The sequence below is a fragment of the Pipistrellus hanaki genome (genome assembly GCF_964339955.1).
Source record: "Pipistrellus hanaki genome assembly, chromosome: 10".
In the NCBI taxonomy this organism is placed as follows: domain Eukaryota; kingdom Metazoa; phylum Chordata; class Mammalia; order Chiroptera; family Vespertilionidae; genus Pipistrellus; species Pipistrellus hanaki.
In genome coordinates this window covers 47,118,838-47,142,824 of record NC_140512.1, presented here as the reverse complement: position 1 = coordinate 47,142,824, position 23,987 = coordinate 47,118,838, and the positions used below count along the sequence as shown (strand labels likewise).

General features: G+C 43.5%; 1 protein-coding gene across 1 annotated transcript in view; it reads right to left on the bottom strand.

Annotated features, from left to right (window-relative positions):
* The window catches only part of DENND2A (DENN domain containing 2A), a 95,617-nt gene that overhangs the window by 21,431 nt on the left and 50,199 nt on the right, over nucleotides 1-23,987 (bottom strand). Inside the window, 10 exon segments of the mRNA XM_084896734.1 lie at nucleotides 510-658; nucleotides 2,254-2,394; nucleotides 4,878-4,955; nucleotides 7,617-7,686; nucleotides 8,858-8,967; nucleotides 13,075-13,262; nucleotides 14,351-14,401; nucleotides 15,137-15,230; nucleotides 16,672-16,872; nucleotides 23,580-23,701. Coding sequence (XP_084752860.1) covers nucleotides 510-658; nucleotides 2,254-2,394; nucleotides 4,878-4,955; nucleotides 7,617-7,686; nucleotides 8,858-8,967; nucleotides 13,075-13,262; nucleotides 14,351-14,401; nucleotides 15,137-15,230; nucleotides 16,672-16,872; nucleotides 23,580-23,701 — 1,204 coding nt within the window.

Below are 23,987 nucleotides of genomic sequence, written 5' to 3'. Positions count from 1 at the left end.
AAGTGCTTTGTGCTCAGCCGCCAGTCTCCTCACCCTCATACAGGCAGTTGCTTTTGCCTGGTCTATGCCTCAGGCTCAGGGGGACCGCGCCTGGGCTGGGAGTGGGTGCCCTTCTCCATCTCCAGGAAGCAGCCCTCTAGCAAGCCCTCACAGCACTACTGGGTGATCTGTTCTCTTCCCTGTCGGCCCACTGTATTGAGAGCTCCTTGAGAGCGGCTCTGGATCTTCCCCCTGTCCCCAGCACATAGATGGTAGAGCGCCCAACACAAAGCAGAATGAATAAAAAGTAGGCCCAATACCAGGTAAGTGTTGCAGAGCAGTGCAGGCCTACCTCGTTTCATACCACTCGTGTGCTCCCCAACCTGCATCTTAGATGCCCACTGACTCCTACTGTCACCCCAGAGGAGTGTCCTCTGAAATCCTACACCATCACCTACCCCACCACGGCATCAGACAGTCCAAGACTGCCTGTCATTCAAACACCTTATCAGAAGTAGCCAAGGTTGTACCTGAGCTTGTCTGCGATGAAGATGACCCTCCTTTCCAGAAGCAGGGAGGCAAAAACACAGAGCAGGTGGCGGACGCTGAGAGAAGAGAAGAGGGACTCAAAGTCCACATGTTCGAGCCGGGAGTCCAGCGGGCGGCACAGTTCAATCACCTGCCGGGGAACAGGAGCAGCCGTGAAGGGCCCGCCTACTCAGCCAGGCCGCTCACGCATCAAGTCGTCCTCTGCAAAGGTGGCCCACTGGCAGGGTAAAGAGGAAGGAAGACGAAAGGGATTGGGGAAAAGGAAGAACCCAGGACATTGGCGGCAGGTAGGTGTGGAAGGGAAGCACATGCCTCGCACTCAACTAGGAGCCTGAGGACAGTTCGGACGGAGGTGGGGAAAGGATGGCGGAAGCAGTGGCTTGGCCCTAAGTGGTCGGAGGCTCTCCTGGACTCCCCACGGAGTTCTCTGGCTGCTGACCGTGTGCTGTCCCTGAGGGCCCTGCAGGCTAGCGCAGGTCTCAGGAGGAAGTATCACCTGGAGGGATGGGGTCGCAGGCTCACTCAGAGGGACCAGCAGGTCTGAGCAGCACTTTCCAGATTCACCTCATCTAGAAGGACTTTCTTAAAAGGACCAACCTCATTCTAAGCCCCTGATGTGGAGCCTTTCAGCGCTTACGTCGAGTGTCTATATTTTCATTCCGTATTTACTGTTATGTTCCTGAACTCATCTTGGTCACTACTCATGTGCATGTTTTTTCTCTGTAAGGGAGCTGGCTCCTTCATAGAGCAGAGACTGGTTTCACTCTCAGCACAGGGCCTGCTCAGAGCTGTTCACGCAGTGGGCTCGCTCATGCTAACATCCCCAAGGCCAAGCTGCCTGCATCTGGTGTGGGATGTTTCTCCAGCCACAGGGAGACTGCTCTTCTCTATGCTGGGAAATTGGTTGTTCTGGAATGTCCCAAACCCATCTTTCCCCTCCCTTCTGCACCCTGGCTCCACAGGTGACTTGTTTTGCCAAGGACTTTAGAATTAGAGCTCCAAGTCTGAGACAGATGTGCCTTCTGAGGTACCAGAGCCATATAAGGGGAATGGGAAAAATGCAAACCAGCTTCTGGATCAAACGCCAGCCCAGCAAGTCATAGGGTGAATGAGGAATAGTCCCTGAGCTTGTCTTCACTAAAAATAATCTGTTTTACATAATAAAGTTATAGAGGTGATGCATATTAAAAACATAAACAGGTTCATATACAATTCAAGAAGCAATGGGCCTGGCTGGCATTGCTCTGTGGTTGAGCGTCAACCTATGAATCAGGAGGTCAGGGTTCTATTCCTGGTCAGGGCACATGTCCAGGTTTCAGGCTCAATCCCCAGTAGGGGGCACGTAGGAGGCAGCCAATGATTTGCTCTCATCATTGATGTTTCTCTCCCTCTCTCTCTCTCCCTTCCTCTCTGAAATCAATAAAAATACAAACAAAACAAAACAAAACAAAAGAGAGAGAGAGAATGCAATGAGCTATAATGAGAAACCAAGAATGTTTAGTGCAGGTCCCTAACCTGGAAGGCCAACATGTGCTGCCATGGCGCAGTTCTGGGGGTTGCTCTCTGGGCCAGAATCTGGGCTGGATGAATTAGACTTATGACACCGAGGAGCAAGAGGACACCACCGAATGTGACAGCCCACAAAAGCCAGCTCCTCAGACCTCTGGGAGTTGGCTGTCTGGGTCATTCTCTCCACTAGGAGAGGGAAGGAATCTGACCACCTACCTCAGTTCCTGTTCCTGGCAGGAAGTTCTTGACAATGATGGTTTTGCCCAAGGCTGGGAAAGGGGCTTCCATGACACTCCTCATGAGGGGCTGTACCAGGGCAGGAGAGATGCCTCGGCGTTTTTCCACCTCATCCAAGATCTGCAAGGGTCAGAAAAGCAGCTCAGCCATCCTGAGTCAGGGCACCAAGGTGTTGCCTGTTCCAGATGAAGTGGGCCTGCCATGGAGACTGAAGAATCATGGGAAGCCTGCTGTCTTCATCAGACCAAGCTTACAGTCTCTTTTACCCTATGTGTTATCACCCTAATGCTCTCCCCTCTGTCATTACTCTTTGCCATGTGACTTTTTTTTTTTTTTTAAACAGGTTGCTATCCTTTTTTTTTTTTTTTTTTTTTTTAAAGATGTTTTCATCGATATTTTATAGAGGGGAAGGGAGAAGACAGAGATAGGGACATTGATCAGAAAGAAACCTCATAGATAGGCTGCCTCCTGCATGAATTTCATAGGGAGGGGGAGACAAGTCAGGGAAAAACATGTATTAAAAGACTGCACAGGGGAACAATAATGAAAAATGGTTGAGGAGCCAGGGCCAGTGGAATGAGAGAGCCAATGGTGGGCCCAGCCTTCAGAGGCCTGCCTTTAGAGTTTTTGCTTGCCTGCCTGTGCCTCTGCCATAGCCATAAGAAGAGCAGACATGGGCCAGCTCTCTGTCTAAAGAGGATGACAGACATGTGGCCCAGACCCAACCGGACTTGCAGCCTAAAGCAGATCCGCCAGCCCAGATCAGCCAACCCCTGCCTACTCCTAGCACAGGAGGGAGCCCAGTGGAGATCAGCAGAGCCAAGCCCTGCATGTCTGTGATAATAAATGACTGTTGCTTTCAGCCACTGTGGTTTGCTATACAGCATTATTGTGGCAATATTTAATGATAAACTTTCTTCAGAGATTCTGAGAGCAGTTCTTATCCATGATTCCTATCTAAACTAAAGAACAATTTGCCATTTTTGTCATCCTTGTCCCTCACCTGAAAATAGCTTGAGTTCTAGGGATTAGTTTGCCAAAGCTGTTTCTGATTCCACCCTGAGTATTTGCTGTACCATCTATGGCAAGTCATGACACTACACTCTTAAAATATCCCTGGTCACAAAACTGACGTGAAATCCCAGGATTGTGCCTCACGCAAACATGATGGCATGTTTACTTGCTCCACATCCCCTGCACAGGACATAGCAACAAAGCTCATGTGAATTCCAAAGCTGCCTTTGGAATCTGGGCTAACTCACATGAGCTGTTTTACTTCCAGCTTTCTTTTTTCCCCCCTTTAAATATATTTTATTGATTTTTTTACAGAGAGGAAGAGAAAGGGATAGAGAATTTGAAACATTGATGAGAGAGAATCATCGATCAGCTGCCTCCTGCACACCCTCCACTGGGGATGTGCCCACAACCAAGGTACATGCCCTTGACCGGAATCGAACCTGGGACCTTTCAGTCCGCAGGCTGACGCTCTATCCACTGAGCCAAACTGGTTTTGGCTCTTTTTCTTTTTTTAAATTAAAACAAAATTTTTTTCTTTATTGATTAAGGTATTACATATGTCCTTACTCGCCCCCCCCCACCCCCCCCCCCCGCAATTGACCCTCTACCCAGGTTTCTTTTTGGGGGAGAAGCAGGAAGGCAGAGAGAGAAACCTCTACCTGTCGTTCCACTTACTGATGCATTTATTGGTTGATTCCTGCATGTACCCTGACTGGGTATTGAACCCGCAACCCTGGTGATCAAGATGACGGGCCAACCAACTGAGCTACCTGACCAGGGCTATTTCCAACTTTCACATAAGCATTTTCACAATTACAAAGGCTGTGACCTACAGCCTTATTTCTGTCTTTAAACCCATGTAGAAGACTTGCATAAGCAGCAATTTATAAATGACCAATTTTTTTATTGTTATTTTTTAGAATATATTTGATTGATTTTTACAGAGAAGAAGGGAGATGGACAGAGAGTTAGAAACACTGATGAGAGAGAAAAACATCGATCAGCTGTCTCCTGTACACCCCCCACATTAGCATGATATAGCATAATAATCTCCTATACACTAATTCAAAGTACTGCGGCAGATGGGCCAACTCAATATGGCAGTTCCTGTATCTGGGTATATTGGCAGAAGAACAAATTATATTAAGATTTCAATAGACTTAGGGCATTATTACAATAAATCGTACACACATAGCACATATACACAAAACACATATATACATTGATACAGATACATACATACATACATGCATCATAGTATGTTTTTGTCCAGCAAAAGCAAATATGACGAAAGACAATGCTTAGAAGAAGAAAAATGAAACATGGGATATTTTGGGAAGATCCTCTGTCCCTGCCATCCTTAGCTACAATTATTTTGATTCTCTCCCCTTCCCCAGTTCCAGAGCCCTGACCTTCATCAACTGTTATTTCCTGATCCAACGATAAGAGAATAGAGGCCGCCGTGAGGGGAGGAGGAGGAAGTGGGAAGGAAGAGTGGAGAGTTAGATTACAAAAGAACTGGAAGTTGGGGTGTTTCCTGTGTCCTTCGGGGCCCTTCCTCCTTTCTCGGAGGCCCAAATCCTCACCTTAGAAAAGAGGCTGAAGCATCCCAGGCGGCTCACGATGCAGTAAACTTCAGGGAGACGCTTCCCTTTGCCACCAGGCTTTTTGGAGAGAAATACAGGAAATCATGAGTGCTTCCAACTTCAGGGAAGGAGAGAACCCAAAGATTTCTGAGTGCTATTGTTTGTCAGATGTTTTCATGCACCATACCTTCGGACAACTATTGTGCACGCAGTAGGTGCTCAATATGGCTTACGTATGTAATCATAAATAAAAGGCATAATTTGTTTACTGAAATCACTGTAGTTTCTTGTAAGAAACTATATGTTTATTATAATAAACTTTTAAATGAACTATATATTTTTTTATTATACTGATAATTCCAAAGGAGAAATAACTTCTGAAAATCCTTTGTGGAAACTAACTTTTAAGCTAATTAAACCCCCCCCCAACCCCCCCCCCACAAAATCAATCTCAATACTTTAAATTAATTTTACCAACAAAAATGACCCTACTGCCAAGATCGGTTTGGTTCAGTGGATAGAGTGTCGGCCTTCGGACTGAAGGGTCCCGGGTTCGATTCTGGTCAGGGGCATGTACATTTGTTGTGGGTGCATCCCCAGTGCGGGGTGTGCAAGAGGCAGCCCCAGTGGAGGGTGTGCAAGAGGCAGCTGGTTGATGTTTCTCTCTCATCGATGTTTCTAGCTCTCTATCCTTCTCCCTTCCTCTCTGTAAAAAATCAATAAGATATATATTTTTTAAAAAATGACTCTACTTAACTTTTTCAAGGATTATCCATACTTTTTATTCAGTAATTAATTCAACAAATATTTGCTTAAGAGGTACTATGTGCCATGTATTACTCTTTTAAAAAATAATATATATTATTGAATTTTTACAGAGAGGAAGGGAGAGGGATAGAGAGCTAGAAACATCCATGAGAGAGAAACATCGATCAGCTGCCTCTTGCGCACCCCCTACTGGGGATGTGCCCGCCACCAATCAAACCTGGGACCTTTCAGTTAGCAGACCGATGCTCTATCCACTGAGCCAAACCGGTTTTGGCCATGTCTTACTCTTTTTTATTTTAAGAATGCTTTTATTGATTTTATAGGGAGAGGAAGAGGGGGAGAGAGAAATGTCAATTGGCTGCCTCCTGCACACCCCCCCTAAGCTGGCCATGTGCCCTGACCAAGAATTGAACTGGTGACCTTTATTGCATGGGACGATGCCCAACTAACTGAACCACACTGGCCAGGGCCATGCATTATTCTTTTTTAAAATATATTTTTATTAATTTCAGAGAGGAAGGGAGAGGGAGAGATAAAAACATCAATGATGAGAGAGAATCACTGATTGGATGCTTCCTGCACGTCCCCTACTTGGGATCCAGCCTGCAACCCAGGCAAGTGTCCTTGATTGGAATTGAACCCAGGACCCTTCAATCTATGGGCCAACACTCTATTCATTGAGCCAAACTGTCTAGGCATATTATTCTCTTTTAAAAATATATTTTATTGATTTTTTACAGAGAGGAAGAGAGAGGGATAGAGAGTTAAAAACATCGATGAGAGAGAATCATCCATCAGCTGCCTCTTGCACACCCCCTACTGGGGATATGCCCACAACCAAGGTACATGCCCTTAACCAGAATCGAACCCAGGACCTTTGAGTCCGCAGGCTGACGCTCTATCCACTGAGCCAAACCGGTTTCAGGTTTCGGCACATTATTCTTTTTCTTTTCTTTTTTTTTTTAATAGATTTTTATTGATTTTAGAGAGAGAAGAAGTGAGAGGGAGTGAGAGAAACATTGATGTGAGAGAGAAACATCAATTGGTTGTCTCCTACATGAATCCTGACTGGGGATTGAACCCATAACTTGGGCATGTGCCTTGGTCAGGAATTGAAACCATAACCTTTAGGTGCATGGGATGAGCCACACAGGCCAGGACCATACATTATTCTTGACTCTAAATTATATTAGCCTAGTTCTAAGACTAAAATCATCTTAGTAGAAAATGATGTGTCACTACTAAAGATTTTCAAGGGAATGAGCCTCAGAGGACAAGTTTTCAAATGTTTTAGCACAGTTAGTATATTGGGATAGTTTATGATTTTTAAAGGCTCTGAAGGAGATACTTGATCAATGATTTGCATCATGAACAATAAAACCAACCTTCTGTCCTTAGCCCCATTATGATTGTTCTCACTAAGATGCCAACGTCTGTTTACCATGCTTTATTAGAAAGGACATTTAGTTTAAGAAGAGAAAGTCTTTTACTTGGTGGGGAAAACATTGGAGAAATTATTTTCTTTCCGAAGGAGACAGATACATTGTTCCGGTCTGTCAGTAAGATTTAGCTGAGCCCCCCAATCTTCCTCTATATTAAAAAAAAAAAAGAAAAAGAAAAAAATATATATATTATTGATTTTACAGAGAGGAAGTAAGAGGGATAGAGAGTTAGAAACATTGATGAGAGAGAAACATCGATCAGCTACCTTCTGCAAGTCCCCTATTGAGGATCGAGCCCACAACCAAGGTATTTGCCCTTGACCAGAATTGAACCCAGGACCCTTCAATCCTTAGGCCGCCGCTTTATCCACTGAGCCAAACTGGTTAGGGCTCTTCCTCCATGTTCTTAACCATCCTGGTTAACCTGTCACACCGCCTGTCCCTTCTCTCGTGGCACACGGTGAAACCTTAGGAAGCCAGTACTAGCTCTGTGTGGCACTCTTGCTGACTGAGAAGCAAATGTACTAACCAGCAGTCTTCGACAGTAACCGAACCTTCTGCCTCCGTCTTCTCCAGTTAAGACAAATGAGAAGGTTTCACTGTGGTGGGGAAAACAAAAGTACATTATGAAGCAAAACAAAACGAAGACACACCACGATGAGTGATGTAAACATTCTGATGGAGGCTGTCCATTTCTGGCTGGGTCTCTGGTCACCTCTCGCTTTGGAGTCTGTCAGGGACAGGGAGATCTAAAGTGTCACTGTGTCCTCAGAGGTTTTTTTTTTTTCCACCCTGAGATCTCATATAATTCTATCACCTGAGCCATCCCAGGACACAAAACAGTAATTTATTGAGCACTGATTACTGCCTTCCATGAGCACAAGGGTGAGTTCGCATGCACTGGTCTAGGGATGCGACTCAGTGAGGAAGAAATTGATGAGTGGGACAGTCTGGGCGCCCTCGAAACTGCCCTGGGTTCCCAGGGGACCGTCTGTTCAGAGCCACCTCCAGGCTTGGACTGTCCTTAGAGGCTGCTGGGTCAACTTTGAGGAACACAGCAGCCCTCAAACATTTAGGATATACAACCTACTGAGATTGGTAAGTTGCTAAACATCTGGTAATAAAAATTTTATGCCTATCCACATGGGCTAGAGCAGAAATGTGAACTAATCACAGTCTGAGTAACTGCTGGAGGGCTACTGAAGAAATGCCTCAGTGGACCTGGGAAGGATGGGTGATGGGCAATGTTTCCCTAGACTAAGAATGACCTTATTGCCCTTCACAAAGGCTCATGAAGCAAACAAATGCACAGACTGAGTGAACAGACTGGGAACCTGCATATTTAGCAAACTTATTCTTATCTTCAGGAAAGTTTTAAAAACACTGGTGAGGGAAACCTCCAGCCCAGGCCCATAAAGATCTATTAATGGTAGGCTTGACTTATGGGGTCTGCCATTTATGACCTCATCTCTAGTTCTCGCATTAGTCTTAAAATAAATAAATAAAATATACATATATATATATATATATTGATTTCAGAGAGGAAGGAAGAGGGAGAGGTAGAAACATTAATGATGAGAGAGAATCATTGAGTGGCTGCCTCCTGCAGGCCCCCTACTGGGGATCGAGTTGGCAACCGGGGCATGTGCCCTTGGCCAGAATTGAACCCAGGACCCTTTGGTCCACAGGCCAGTGCTCTATCCACTGAGCCAAACAGACTAGGGCTTGCCTTAGTCTTTGAGGGTTGGGAGGAGAGATGCCAGCACCTACCTAGTAAACTGCTGGACAGGAGTCCAATCCTTGGCATCGGGGAAACAGAACTGGGGGATGGCCTTCAGCTGGTCCTCAGCCTCTCTCATGAACTTGAAAGACCTTTCCAGCTGCAGGGAGAAGGGCGAGAGAAGGTTGGAGAATAAATCATAGCATGGGAGAATGAGGCAGAGGCGTGGCAAAACCACACATCTCCAATCTTCCCACAGTCCTGACCGCCACCTTAAAACCCCCTTCCTTGGAAGGTTTCCAGCTCATTCTGCCGAGGCCATTTCCCCCCCGCCAGTTTTAACCATGATCTTATGGGGAAAGTAAGGAGCAAAAACAGTGTGCTTTAGAGAAATGTTTTAATGCCTACCATTCTGGAATGTAACTATTTTAATCAATGAGGAAAAACTGTCATAGCAATCCCTTCCAAATAGGAGACTCATGAGTATGCAAGGCTGAGCCTCATATCAAGTCTTCAAACCTCTTGGCCGAGACAAAGCTGCCTGTCCTGCAAAGAAGTGTACAACACCTCTCAGCGAATACATCCAGTCACATTATATCCTCCAGTGAATTCAACTCAGTTTAGACTCCTTGGATGTCAGAACCAGAAGGAAAATAGACATCATCCAGCCTCACAGTCTTCTTTTAGAGGTAAGAAATTAAGCCTTCAGATGTTAAGTCATCTGTTCATGATCACACAACTAGTATGGAACTGAGCTAGGAATAAGTATGATCTTGCCCTGGCTGGTATAGCTCAGTTGGTTGAGCAGAGTCCAATGCACCAAAAGGTCGCTGGTTCGATTCTGGGTCAGGACACATGCCCAGATTGCAGACTCTATTGCCAGCAGGGGGCATGCAGGAGGCAGCCAATTGATGTTTCTCTCCTCCTTTCTTTTCTCTCTAAAATCAATAAAAATATATATTTTTAAATTATCTTAGTCTCTAGTTAGTTTTTCTCTCTCCAATTTATCTGACATCACAGACTAGGTGAGCATCATCTTATTTAAAAACAGAACAAATGAATAAAGTCTGACTTAGAGATTATATTTAAAGCCATGAGTTTGCTTATTTTGTGTGTGAACAGGAATCTGTGCTTCTAATTTTTAAAAATTTTAGGTTAATCCTCACCCGAATATATTTTTTCCATTTATTTCCAGAGAAAGTAGAAGGGAGGGAGGGGGAGAGAGAGAGAAAGAGGGAGAGAGACATCAATGTGAAAGAGACACATGGATTAGTTGCCCCCTGAATGTGCCTGGACAGGGGCCAGGGTTTGAACTTGTAACCCAGGTATATGCCCTTTACTGGGAATCAAACCCTCAACCCTCTGTTGCTCAGGCCAATGCCCTAATCACTGAGCCACACCAGCTAGGGCCACATGAGCACATTTACAGGGAGTAGCACATATAGATCCCTCTCAAATACAGCCAATATCACAGATGGCTGGAAAATATCCCAGTCTCTGTAAATTGTCATAGAGAACTGCATGACAGCAAATAACTTATGGAATATGACAATGATTCCTAGCATGCAAATATAAAATATAAACCTTGAGTACAGTGACTACAGGAGTGGGACACAAAACTCAGGAAAATGAGTTAGAAAAGAGGAGAAAGAGAAAGAGGTCTTTTTGACAGAGTGAGCGAGTGAAGGAAGTAGATATACCATAAAGTAGCCTGGCATGCAAAATACATGTATGGAATGGTCACCATAACATAAAAAATACAATTAAAGAAACACTAGTGCTGAAACCGGTTTGGCTCAGTGGATAGAGCGTGGGCCTGCGGACTGTAAGGTCCCAGGCTCGATTTTGGTCAAGAGCATGTGCCTTGGTTGCGGGCACATCCCCAGTAGGCGATGTGCAGGAGGCAGCTGATCGATGTTTCTCTCTCATCGATGATGTTTCTAACTATCTCTCTCCCTTCCTCTCTGTAAAAAAAAAATCAATAAAATATGTTTTTTTTTAAAAAAAAAAGAAAGAAAAACTGGCCATAAGACATATTTCCAGCAGGAAGAGGTGGTTAACTAGATTAGGCTGCCATAATGGAGAATTATCTAATTTTGAAAATGATTTAGAATTTGCAATCCAGGCATGTGCCCTTGACTAGAATTGAACCCTGGACCCTTTAGTCTGCAGGCCATTGATCTATCCATTGAGTTAATACATATTCAATTTGTATTGAATATGTTTATAAATAATCAGTGGTTTACAAAACATGATTAAAAAATGATACATGTACAGAATGGGACAAAGAATGTTCATAGTTGTGTGTACAAGAAACACAGAGTTTATGCTTGTATTACCCTTTATTAATTATTGTATTATTTTCTATATGAACAACTATACTGGTAAACCTACTTTTGCCTCACCCTGTTTTGTAAGAAAATCGTAATATGAAAAAAGTCTAGAAGAAAATACAACAAATGTGTTGATCTCTATGGAATGAGATTATAGGTGACTTTTTATTTTCCGTTTAAAATGTTTTTATTGGTTTTAGAAAGAGAGGAAGGGAAAGGAGAGAGAAAAAAATATGGATGTAAGAGAGAAACATCACTCAGCTGCCTCCTGCACAACCCCTACTGGGAATGGAGCCCGAAACCTGGGCATGTGTCCCAACCAGGAATCAAACCGGTGACACTTTGGTTTGACACCCAACCAACGGAGCCACACTGGCCAGGGCCACTTGTTTCTTTACATATTTGCTGATCAATCTCTTCTTAATAGTGACATCTCCCCTTGGTGAGTGGCTGCTAGTTATCACTGACGCACAATACCATTGAGAACCACACATAGCGAGCACCAAGGGAGGAAGGACTGTCCTGTCATTATGTTTACTCCTTGGGGCCAAACACAATGTTGTATATGGCAGTACTTAATCAGTGTCCAGAAATAAAGGCATTAGTTCATGAATTATGAACAGGTGTAACCTAGGCTTCAGTTGGTTGGAGATGGCAAAGGGAGGCCCTCAGGGGGGCAGGACACAGGCTCCCCTCCACCTGAACACCCTCAAGCCTTGGCCTGCATGAACCCTACAGGGAGAGTGTCACATGCTACCTCCTGAATCTTTTGTATGCTTACCTTTTTTTTTTTTTTTTTTTTTAAATATATTTTATTGATTTTTTACAGAGAGGAAGGAAGAGAGATAGAAAGCTAGAAACTTTGATGAGAGAGAAACATTGACCAGCTGCCTCTTGCACACCCCCTACCGGGAATGTGCCTGCAACCAATGTACATGCCTTTGACCGGAATCAAACCTGGGACCTTTCAGTCTGCAGACCGACGCTCTACCACTGAGCCAAACCGGCTTCAGCAGTATGCTTACCTTTTTAAAAAACATTTATTTTTATTGATTCCAGAAAGGAAGGCAGGGAGAGAGAGAGAGAGAGAGAAACATCAACGATGAGAATCATTGATTGGCTGCCTTTGGCACACCCCACACTGGGGACCGAGGCCACAACCCAGGCATGTACCCTGACCTCCTGATTCATAGTTCAATGCTTAACCACTGAGCCACGCTGGCTGGGCTGTATGTTTATCTTGTGCTCTCCTGTCAGAGTGTAAATTCCTAAGGACAGAAAACACATTTTGCTCATCTATGAAACTCTGGGGCTGAATGCAATAGGGATTTCAGTAAATTCTGGTTGGAATGTAGAATGTGATGGAAACTCTTTAATACTGCTGTAAAAAACTAAGAATAATTTACATGGTATTGGCCATGCCATTTGAGGCTTTATTCAGGGCCATTTTATTTTAGGTGCCATGATTTAATACATGAGTAGAGCCCAATACTCATAGCTATGAACCCTGTTAGAACAGAACAGGATTCCTGTATGTCTGCACATACAGAAGTGCATGGCACACATACAGATGTTTATTAGCATGGTAACTAATGTGACACTCCTTAGGGAGAGCTGTGTGGCTGGATGGGAAAGAGGCCTCTAGAATATGTTGAAAAATGTGGTTGGATAAGAAGACATGGGAAGGGGGAAAGAATAGTACGGTTGGCATAGAGACCATAGGAATTTAGGATGTATTTTTGATCATGCTCTGAGCCCTTGGATCTCACCTCCTGTAACCTCCAAAATTCTCCAGAAGTTTCTTCATGATATCCCTAATTAGGACCCAATGTTGATATTCTGGACACTAAGTGATCCTCAGACCCACAAACCTCCCTGAATCCATGAGTTCTGCAGCCCCCTGGCAGGCCGCAGAGGCCGGGCCCGCCCAGTACCTTCAGAGGGAACTGCTGGGTGAGTTCTGGCACGTAGGAGGCCCCTGCCTGCTTCTTGTGCAATGACACGACCACAAAGTACTCAAAGAGCTGCCTCTCCTGGTACTCGATAAGCTCCCGGTCAAGTGATGAGTATCTTGGAGCCTGCTTCAGGCGGGACTTCACATTGACCAGGCGTCGGCTATGAGCTGGGGGGAGAGAGGAGAGGGGTAGAGCGGTAGAGGGGGAGGAAGAGTGAGGGAGGGAGAGGGAGAGGGAGAAAGAGTCTGAAAATGACCCATTTTCCAATGTGCAATTGCACAGAGCTGCAATAGGTTATGTAATTCCCAGCTCAAAGTACGTACTTTTCTAATCCTAAAAAAGTGTTCCCACATTTAACAAATTAGTACAAATTCTTTCTTTGGGATCCTTGCCAGAATTCTGGGAGGAGAACACCCTCTAGGCTGCCAGGCAAATTGGGGTGCAGGAACTTGGAATGTGGGGCTTCTGCTCCACCCTGGATTTGCTGTCTGGACTTGGGGCTGGGCCGGGAGCAATCCTTGCATTCCTCTGTCAGGGGGGGTGGAGACACTGACTCGTCCCCTCCCTCATTTCCCTTATCTTTCCAATTGTGGGCTGTGACAAAATCCAAGCCATAGAGCTTTTGGAGCTGGGAACTTTGTAAACATCCCATATGACTCAACGAAGAGAGACCTGACTAACCCAAGAACTCCATCTGCCTTCACCATTCTGTGCAATGGAAATGAGCCCGCTTTATTCGAGATGGGCTGTGTAGCAGCAGAATGTTAGAGGTGAATGAGGCAGGGACACTGGTGGACGGATCTCCATCACCTTACAAGGCACTGGGCTGCAGCTTTCTTTGACTTCTACCTGAGGTCTGAGAAATTGCAGAAAACTCATTAAAGCCTGACCTAAATCACCACATTTTGATCCACAGGGACTAATTATTTCAATGACTTCATATGATAAATGAGGAGCTAGAGGCCCTGAGATCTTATGTGAGTTCCTCCAGATCATACAGACATTTGAACAGTAGGTTCAAAGCCCCAGGTGTCCAGAGACTCAGGCCAGCGGTGTTGTACCTCACTCAGGTGTGAAATACACCTAGGACACAACGGAAAGGCATGGGAACAGTGGGGCCCTGCAGGTGTAGCCACCCTGCATCTCTGGAGTGGAACAGACACATCCTAGTCATGCTGAGGACTGGCCCGCCCACCCCCCAAGCATCCTGTGACCCCCCCAGCCCTTGTCCTGGCATGGCAACTGCTCTTCTCACCTTTCAGCTTCTCCTCGGTGTCACTGTCAGACTCACTGTTCTCATCTGTCACTAGACCGAAAAAAAAAGGAAGAAAGTTGCAAATGTGAGTTTTCTAATGTAAAAAACTAAAAAAAAAAATTTTTTTTATTGATTTCAGAAAGGAAGGGAGAGGAAAAGAGAGACAGAAACATCAATGATGAGAGAGAATCATTTGATTAGCTGCCTCCTGCACATCCCCTTCTGGGGTTTGAGCAACCCAGGCATGTGCCCTTGACTGGAATTGAACCCAGGATCCTTCAGTCTGCAGGCCGAAACTCTATCCACTGAGCCAAACCTAGGGCTGTAGGAAACTTTTTATATGTGATAGCACAAAGCCAAGATTTCTAGTTTAGAAGGGCTGTTTTCCTTTTGTCTATTTAAATGTAATGGACAAATTATGTCTTTGTCCAAGAAAACGTATTTCTAAATTAATTTGGCCCTAGATTAGATGGTAACTACATCAAATTATACAGCAAAATATACTGGCCCCTTTTATGTATGCTGAGCAAGTAGGACTGCTCCCACAGGGAGGTCGGATCATGCTACTTGGGCTCACTGGATGGAAGGACGGGGAGAGAGGACCAGAGGACATGCCACCAAGCTGAGCTCCTGGCTGTTGGATTGTCCCGGGGACAAGGAAGACATTCACAAAGCACCAGCTTGTTCTCTTGGTGAACCAACCCAAAGCAACAGAAATCCACTTCTAGGAAGAATCTGTTTTCAGATCCTCTGGAGGAGGAGGGATGGTGGTGGGGATGCTCCTACCTTTTCCTGAGTTGCTCTCTGTTGACTGGGACAGCCTCTTCACTCGTTTCTTTCCTCTTCGGGCCTCATAAATGGCATTGATTCGCAACACCAGCTGCCAGACACCAAGAGAAGAAACACCAGTGTTGGCAGCCTCCTCCCCAAGTGCAGCTGGGATCCCGTCACTGCCCATTCTCTTCCAGAATGATGGAGGGCCAGGAAAAGGGGCAGGGAGGAGACATGTCGCACTGGCCACTGGCGTCTTTTCTGCCAGAACGTGGCAGTCAAGAACACTAATGGAGGCTGCCATCCTCACTGATGTATGAGCAGCGTTGTCTAAATATGCCAACACATCCAGCTGAGACACAGGGAGGATGATTTCACTGGTTAATGGAGTGATGGCTGCTTCCCTTTCAATATTCCAGTATCACTGTGGTTTGGGAAAAAGCTTTTGCCCCCAAAAGAAAACAAGAAAGGAAGAGGAAGCAAAACAACAACAAAAACAAACAAAAAAACACAAAAAACAAAACTCCCAGAAGGGCCCCTTTCGTGGGAAGCAGGCCAAAGCATGTCTGAATGGGAAGGGCGCAGGGATCATGGGTGCTGAGTCCTCACCTCTGCACAGAGTGGTGCCATGCTATGATTCAAGTTTTTATAAGATTTTGTGTAACGTGATGATAAAACATGCTGATTTTTCTCTAGTTTGATAAGGACTGTCAAAAGGCTATTTGACACAGTGCCTGTGTACTGTTTACATGGTGGCAATTCACTTTGATTTCAGGCAGTAAAGTAAGAGGAAATAAACTGATGTAAATTAAACATGTGGGTGAAAAAGGGGTCGCATGCAGGCGACCCCTGTTGACTGGGACAGCCTCTTCACTCGTTTCTTCACTGAGTTTGTAAGTCCTCCATGCATACTAAACTGAAAAAGCTCAGGGGAGGCCTGCATGGAGGACTTACAAACTCAGAGACTGAAAGTAACCACATCGGATACTCTGAACATAAAAATTCCTAACTAAAAGCTAGTCATGGCAATAGTCATGTCCTAGGCTTACAGGCCTTGAGAAAGGTCAGCCTTTACCTTAAGTTTGCCTATAGTCTTTTTGCACCTAAGATAACATACCCTTGGAATGTCACAGTAAATCTTCCTTTATTGGATGCCTCAGGGCATAACCACAGGCCAGAGCACCAGACCTCTGGTGTGTCTCTGCGGTGGTAGCTGACACTGACACCAAGCAGGAGGAAGGAGTCTACTGCCTGAGGCCATGGAAGAGGAAGAGGTGGCCTTTGGAGGCTGGGCATTGGAACACTGTCTGGATCAGAAGCGTAGTTAATGCTGGGAGGAGGATGGTGATGTGAAAGGCTACAGGGCCACAAGAATTATTACGACAAAGGCCCAGACATCCCATCCTGCTGGCTTCACGGTGTCCGCCTGGCCTGTGACAAAGCAGATAGAAGAGGGCACAGGATTGTCCTCCGCTCAGACTCCTCTGCAGAACTTCTTTTGCAGGAAGGGGGGGTGACTATCTGAACATGAAGCTTGCTGCAAGCCTTACCTTGGGTATCTTTTTCTTCTTCCTGCCATTTGGCAGGTCCCCAAGGTTAAAGAAAGTGTCATCGGGGCTGCTGGGGGTGGAAGGGGGGCTGATTCTGGAAGGGGACACCATTCCATCCCGACTCAGCTTCCTAGTGTCCAGCAGTTTGAAGTTCCTCCTGTCTGAATTTTGCCGGAAAAAAGCAGGTTTGGACAATAACTGCTGTGAGGGGAAAGAAGAAAAGAAGGATAAGTAAATTCAAAATGGATGAGTGGGAGATCACTGGTGGTGCCAGAGACCATGAGCTTGAGAAGGGGAACTGGTCTAGGTTCCCAGGGTCCCTTGAACCTGTCTATAAGTTCACTTATCATCTAATTATGGAAAATTGGTATGATAAATAATGCAGCTCTATTTCTCTTTTTAGACAGGTGGGAACTCACTTGGTTTAATCACTTACTTAACAGATGAGGCTTTCTGACAACCCAAGACACACAGAGATATAACACCTAAGCCTAGCTTTGACCCTGCTGCTGGCAAGCTGATTGCCTCCTAGATCAGTGTTTTTCAACCTTTTTTGGGCAAAGGCACACTTGTTTCATGAAAAAAATCACGAGGCACACCACCATTAGAAAATGTTAAAAAATTTAACTCTGTGCCTATATTGACTATATATAAAGGAATTCTCTTGAATAGGAATCAAATAAACACAAAGAAAGTATTTTATAATTACTTTATTATGAAATATTAAATAAACAAAATAATGAAAAATTATAAAATTCTTGTCTTGTCTGCACCTACGGCACACCAGGCAACATGTGCCGCGGAACAGCGGTTGAAAAACGCTGTCCTAGATAAGGAATTTTCATGTCTCTGGGCCTCATTGTCTTATTTCTAAAAATGAGTTGCTTTAAGGTTAAAAGCCAACCAAAAAACTTGGGTAACTCACAGAGCTCATTTTTCTATTGCATACTACAATATGTTTATAGAAAAGAAAATACAATGATTCTTAGATATATGAAAAGGTTCTTAGTGTCACTCATAAGATAAAAGAAAATTAAAAGGCCATTGTGGAATTATTTTTCACTCAAAGATTAGCAAAGATAAAAAAAATTTGATAATTCTCTTGGGGTGACTGGAAATTGGTACTCTCTATGGAGGGCAATATAACAGTATCAACAAAATTACATATTTTCACCCAGTAATTCCACTTCTAGGAATTTGTCCTCCTGATATGCTCATACTGTACAAAGTTATATTGTACAAGGAAAGTATACTGTGCAAAGTCTATTGTATAATGTGCTATGATGTGTAAACATAAAGTACTGGAAACAACCTAAATGTCTATCAATGGAGGCTGGTCAAATAAATTATTGTAGATCTATACAGAGGAATACAATGCAGGTGTAAAAATCGTAATGTACTGATATGGAAGGTTATCTCTGGTATATATTATTAAGCATAAAAAGTACGGTGCAAAGTGTAGACTAGTTAGTATAGTATGCTGGGATTTGTATGTGTTTTACAGAGCTATTCTGTTGGTATATGCACAGTTCTACAAAGAATCACAGCAACTAACAGTGGTTTCCCTCGAGGAGAGAAATAGAGGGTCCAGGAAGAGGACTTTCATACTTCTTAAATTCTGAACCACATGAATGTATTAACTATTCACTAAAGAAATACTAATAAAATAACTACTTTGACTACATGTTCCCTAAAGATACTTCCAAGACTCACATTTTATGAGACATAAATACAGTTGCAAAGTCTTTTCTTTTAAATAATAAATTAGATAAGACACCTAGCAAAGGGCCTAATAAACAACAGGCACTCAATATAAGTTCTTTCTTTTTTCTTTCTCTTATGACATCGACTTTTCTCGTACTTTAATGTGCAAACTGCATTTTTATTTAGTATGAAGTTTATGTTCTTTTGGAATCCCAGTGTTTTTCTTATTAATTTGAATGAGCTCTCTATATAGATCAGATATTAACTATTTGTCAATTTTGCTGCAAGTGCATTTTTATTTATATTTTGGATATGTGGAATTTTTCACATAACATTTTTATATATGAAAACCTGTTTATCCTTTCCTTTGTGAGAGATTTAGTCTTTACCTAGAACAAGCATGTCAAACTCAAAGGCTAACAAAGGCCAAGTAAACAAGGTTTAAGTTTATGTGGGCCACAAAAAAACAAAAGCTTCAATTTTCATAGAAGTGTAGGTTTATTTCAATAGAGACATACTGAAATAAATGAGTAATCATTAACATAAAAATAATAGAACATTTTAATAAAAATGAAAATTTTTTCTTGAACATTAACTTATCACACACTGAATAACTGCACAAATAAGTGTAATGCAAATAAACCTATTTCTCTTGCCCTAGCTGGTTTGGCTAAGTGGATAGATCATTGACCTGAGGTTTGAAGGGTACTGGGTTCAATTTTGGCCAAGGGCACATGCCCGAATTGAGATCTTGATCCCCAGTAGGGGGTATGCAGGAGGTAGCTAATTAATGATTCCCTCTCATCATTGATAATTCTCTCTCCCCCTCTCCTTTCCTCTCTGTGAAATCAATAAAAATATATTTAAAAAAAAAACACACACAAAAAAAACAAAGAAACCTATTTTTCTTGCTCTCCAAAAGTGAAATACTTCCTGTTGCACATACCAAACAAGTCAGTACAAGACTAATGACGTGGCACTAGGCTGCTAAAATATTCGTTGCTAGTATTAGTGGAGAGAAATGGTGCACCTGTGCATAAGGCATGAAAAGGAAAAGAATGCAACACAATTATAATAATCAGTCATTAGCAAACGTTGTAGTTGTTATTAATAATTATGTGTAACAGAATATTGTAAAAAGTAAGTTATGAAATTTAAAAATATATATATTTTATTGATATTTTACAGAGAGGAAAGGAGAGGGATAGAGTTAGAAACATCAATGAGAGAGAATCATCGATCAGCTGCCTCTTGCACACCTCCTACTGGGGTTGTGCTTGCATCTCAGTACATGCCCTTGACCGGAATCGAACCCAGGACCCTTCAGTTCGCAGGCTGACGCTCAATCCACTGAGCCAAACCGGTTTCAGCAAGTTATGAAATTTTTATTAAAATGTTTCTTACAGCCGAAACCAGTTTGGCTCAGTGGATAGAGCGTCAGCCTGTGGACTGAAAGGTCCCAGGTTCGATTCCGGTCAAGGGCAGGTACCTTGGTTGCGGACACATCCCCAGTAGGGGGCGTGCAGGAGGCAGCTGGTCGATGTTTCTCATCATGTTTCTAATTCTATCTCCCTCCCTTTCTCTCTGTAAAAAATCAATAAAATATATTAAAAAACAAAACAAAATAAAAACGTTTCTTACATACCATTATAATGGCTAGATTGCAAAAATATTCATTGTGGGCCCCATGCTGCCCGTGGGCAGCGAGTTTGACATGCTTGACTTAAAAAAATCTATTATCTTTTTATAGATTTAATAAATAGCATTTCATTTTCTATATGTTCTTACTTTATTTTGAACCTAATTTATTCAGTAATCTGTCAGTAATGAATTTTATTGTATGTTGGTCTAAATTGATTTTCTCCCTACCTAACTTATCCCTATTTCATTAATAAATGAGCCTTTTTCTTAATATCATTTTATAAGCCCACATTTATCGTATCTTGAACTCCACAGAATAAGCTTATTTTATTCCATTCAATTCTCCACTCTTGTTTCGTTTCAAATAGTGTGTAATAGTAACTTCAGGACTTTTTCTTTTTAAAGGCTTCCAGGAATAAAGGCTCCTAGCTTTTCTAAGTGGCCTGCTGCAATGTTTTATTATGGGCCTACACGGAGCATCAGGTGCTGAGCACCGCAAGTTCTGAGCACAGCAACAAGCCACCTGGTGTGCTCACTATGGGCATCTTAATAATGATGCAGCACAAGAACAAGAAATAATAATGAGTCTTTTAAAAAAAATCCTCACCTAAGGATATGTTTTCATTGGTTTTAGAGAGAGGGAGAGGGAGAGACAGAAACATCTATGCGAGAGAGAAAAATCCATTGGTTGCCTCCCGTATGCACCCCAATTGGGGATTGAACCCAGAACCTGGGTTTGTGCCCTGCCTGGGTAGCAAACCTGCGACCTTTCAGTGTACAGGATGACGTCTAAATCAATTGAGCTACATTGGCTATGGCAATAATGAGTTTTCTTAAAGTCCAAATTCCATGAGCAATGAAATCTAAGGAAATGGCCCCAATTCTTTCAATGCATTGGAATCTTATATCAAATTGTTGGCAAAAAGCAGAAATCTGTTTTCACTAGAGATTTAGATTGTACAGTGTTTGTTCAGAGAACACCTGACCTATGAAAAGGTCTGAGAGGAAAACAAACAGAAAGGAATCAAAGCTCGTCACACCATTTTCTAAAGGGTGTAAAAACCTGGTGGAGGTTGGGTGCAGTAACAATGCTGGAGGGAGGACCCTTCCTCCCCCAAAGCCCCAGATGTCCAGGGAGCCTTCATGAGGGAGTGGAATTTCAGTAGCTGCTTAGCTGATAAAAAGAGAACTTGATGGGCTGTGGACAGAGCATTGTCAAGTACACAGCACAATCTGAGAACAGACACAGAGGTGAGGAAGAGCAAACAGACCAGTACAATAGTGAAGACATCCAATTGTCTGTGGAAGGCCGTGGAGAGTGGGGGTATAAAGCTGGGACTTTGTAAGGGTAAGCAAGTTTTTTCCTCCCCACCCCCTGAATATAAGCTTATTTTTAAAAAGAACATATATTGAAGGCATTATTCTATGCATTTAGCAATTATAAATGGTACTTATGCTACAGGCACTAGTCTAAATGGTTTACAACTATTAATTTGATTAGTCTTCATAAATCCCCAAAGAGGAGTATACTCCTATTATTCCTATTTTACCAATGAAAAAACTAACATAAGAAGATGAGATCTTTTGCCCAAAGTGTCACCGCTAACAAGAAGCCTAGGTAATTGTGAATGGAGGCAGTCAGGCTCTAACACCTTTGATCAGATGCTATCTTTGATCAGATGCTACCTCTCAGTAGCTACGACTGAGTGTTGGTGTGGGGGGCCTATGCAGGCAACCAGAAAATGCTAGTTAGTGATACATTTCCCTCTTAGGCGTCAACACATAAAAAAGAACATCTCATATTAGCCTATGTTCCCCTTATTATAAACGAGCAGGAACTAGCACTGTGTGTGCAGGCATTAGCGTTGCCTTTGGCTGCACATCTGCTCCTTTCTAGTGCGTTTGTCCAAATGACCCTTTCCTTTCTACTGGGACAATCTAATTAGGTGAAAATCCTAGTGTAGTGTAATGACATTACATTAAAATAATGAAATATCACTCAGGACCTTTCTGTGACTGGTAGAGGAGGTCGTCACAGACGGAGGGACTGCTTCAGCAAGTTCTAAGGGTCCACGCGTAGCCCAGATGTGGCATGAATATTTGGGGAGCTAAATGGAGGGAGTAGAGAAGTCTGCAGCTGTCCCCAGTATGGGGGCACAAACCAGACACCCAGCATAGGACAGCAGAGATGGGAGCGTGGACAGAGTCCTGCTGATGACTTGCAATGGCCCCAAACAGCCTATAGCTATTGGTGGCTATTGGACTCGTGCATTAGGAACTGTATTACTTTCTGCAGGAGAGCTGCCTCTGAACTTCCAGGTTCCCATCAACACAATGCCTACGTGTTGAGCTATTTTGGGGACAGAGGACTCAGGTTTTTTTAGTCCAGCAGGAAGGGGAAGAAAAGAGCTAAACTTTTTTTTTTTTTTACTTTAGGGAGTAGTCACAACAGAGATTGTATATTTACTTTCTAGCCCTTTAGAGATAAAGTTTGCTGATCCTGGGCCAATTGTATCAGGGGGTAGTGAGTAGGCTCTCCTAGGAGGGGAGCTCTTGTATGTAGGATCTGTGTGAAATTAGGTAGTAATGATATCCAGGGGTCACTTATGAAGGAAATTTATTAATTATTATTATTTTCTATGAAGAAAATTTAATGCCATGTGTAAGGAGTATGAATTCAGTCCTATAGGCAATAGGTTGAAATAATCATGTACATAAAAAAAAGTTGTATTATTGATACATACAAAATTCCAAAGGTTCAAAAGGATATTTTGTAAAAAATTTCAGTCTTCTACCCTGACTACCAGGTACTCAGACACTTAGACAACTTCACAGAGATACCCACTTACTCATTCTTAAGTATCCTTACAGAGGTCATGCACATGCAAAAACATATATGAGATTACATATATATACTAGAGGCCTGGTGCACGAAATTCATGCACTTGGGGGAGGGTCCCTCAGTCCGGCTCTGTGCCCTCTTGCAGCCCTGGAGCCCTCAGGGGATGTCCGACTGACGGCTCAGGCCCATTGGACATCCTTAGCACTGCCACGGAGGCAGGAGAGGCTTCCACCACCGCCTCTGCGCTCGCCAGCCATGAGCCTGGCTTCTGGCTGAGCAGCACTCCCCCTACATTGAGCGTCTGCCCCCTGGTGGTCAGTGCACATCATAGCGACCGGTTGTTCTGCTATTCATTCAATTACATATTAGCCTTTTATTATATAGTATATATATTATTTCTTTAAAACCCCCCACAAATGGTGTCTTTCTATAGTTGAGTTTGTTTTATGACTTTCTTAAGGCTCTATGGATATACACTATCGTATTTGTCTGCCTAGTTAGGGAAGTTTCTGAAACCAGAAGCTAAAATGATATTTTAAGAAGCTTTGTTGAACAGAAGGTTCCAGAATTAGAGGCAGGAAGACCAGGAAGGCAGCTAATGTATATCTCAGAGCCTGGCGTGAGGGTGGCCTGACATTCCAGTGGAATTCAGAACTACAGGCTGCTCAAGACATGGTGCTGGGGTCCCCTTGCCCCCCAACATTCCCTTGAGGGCTCATACCTTGGTGGATGTGTCAGAGATTGAAGAGGTGGAAGAACCAGGAAAATTCAAGACACATTTTTTCCCCAGGCAGCGACCATGTAAGTCAATGTCCTCATAAGGGTTTTCCTTCGTTGGCAGGTCTGTGGTCAAAGGCAATGGGTCAGGAACTGCGAACGTTGAAGAAGTTTTCCTTACCGGATCTACACAGGCCTCTCCCTGTGGAGATGTCTGATGTCTTGCTATCTATTTGTTCTTCTCTTGGTAACAGACCATGATTGTCATTGGGGTAACTCCCCATCTCCCGTTCTTAGATGTGTGAGAATAACTCCACTCCCATTTTAGGGCTTTAGCCAACCGGAGTTTCCAGAGTCCCAGTCTCAGTGATGAAAGTCAGGAAGGGCTCATACCCCAAGTTTAAGCAAATTA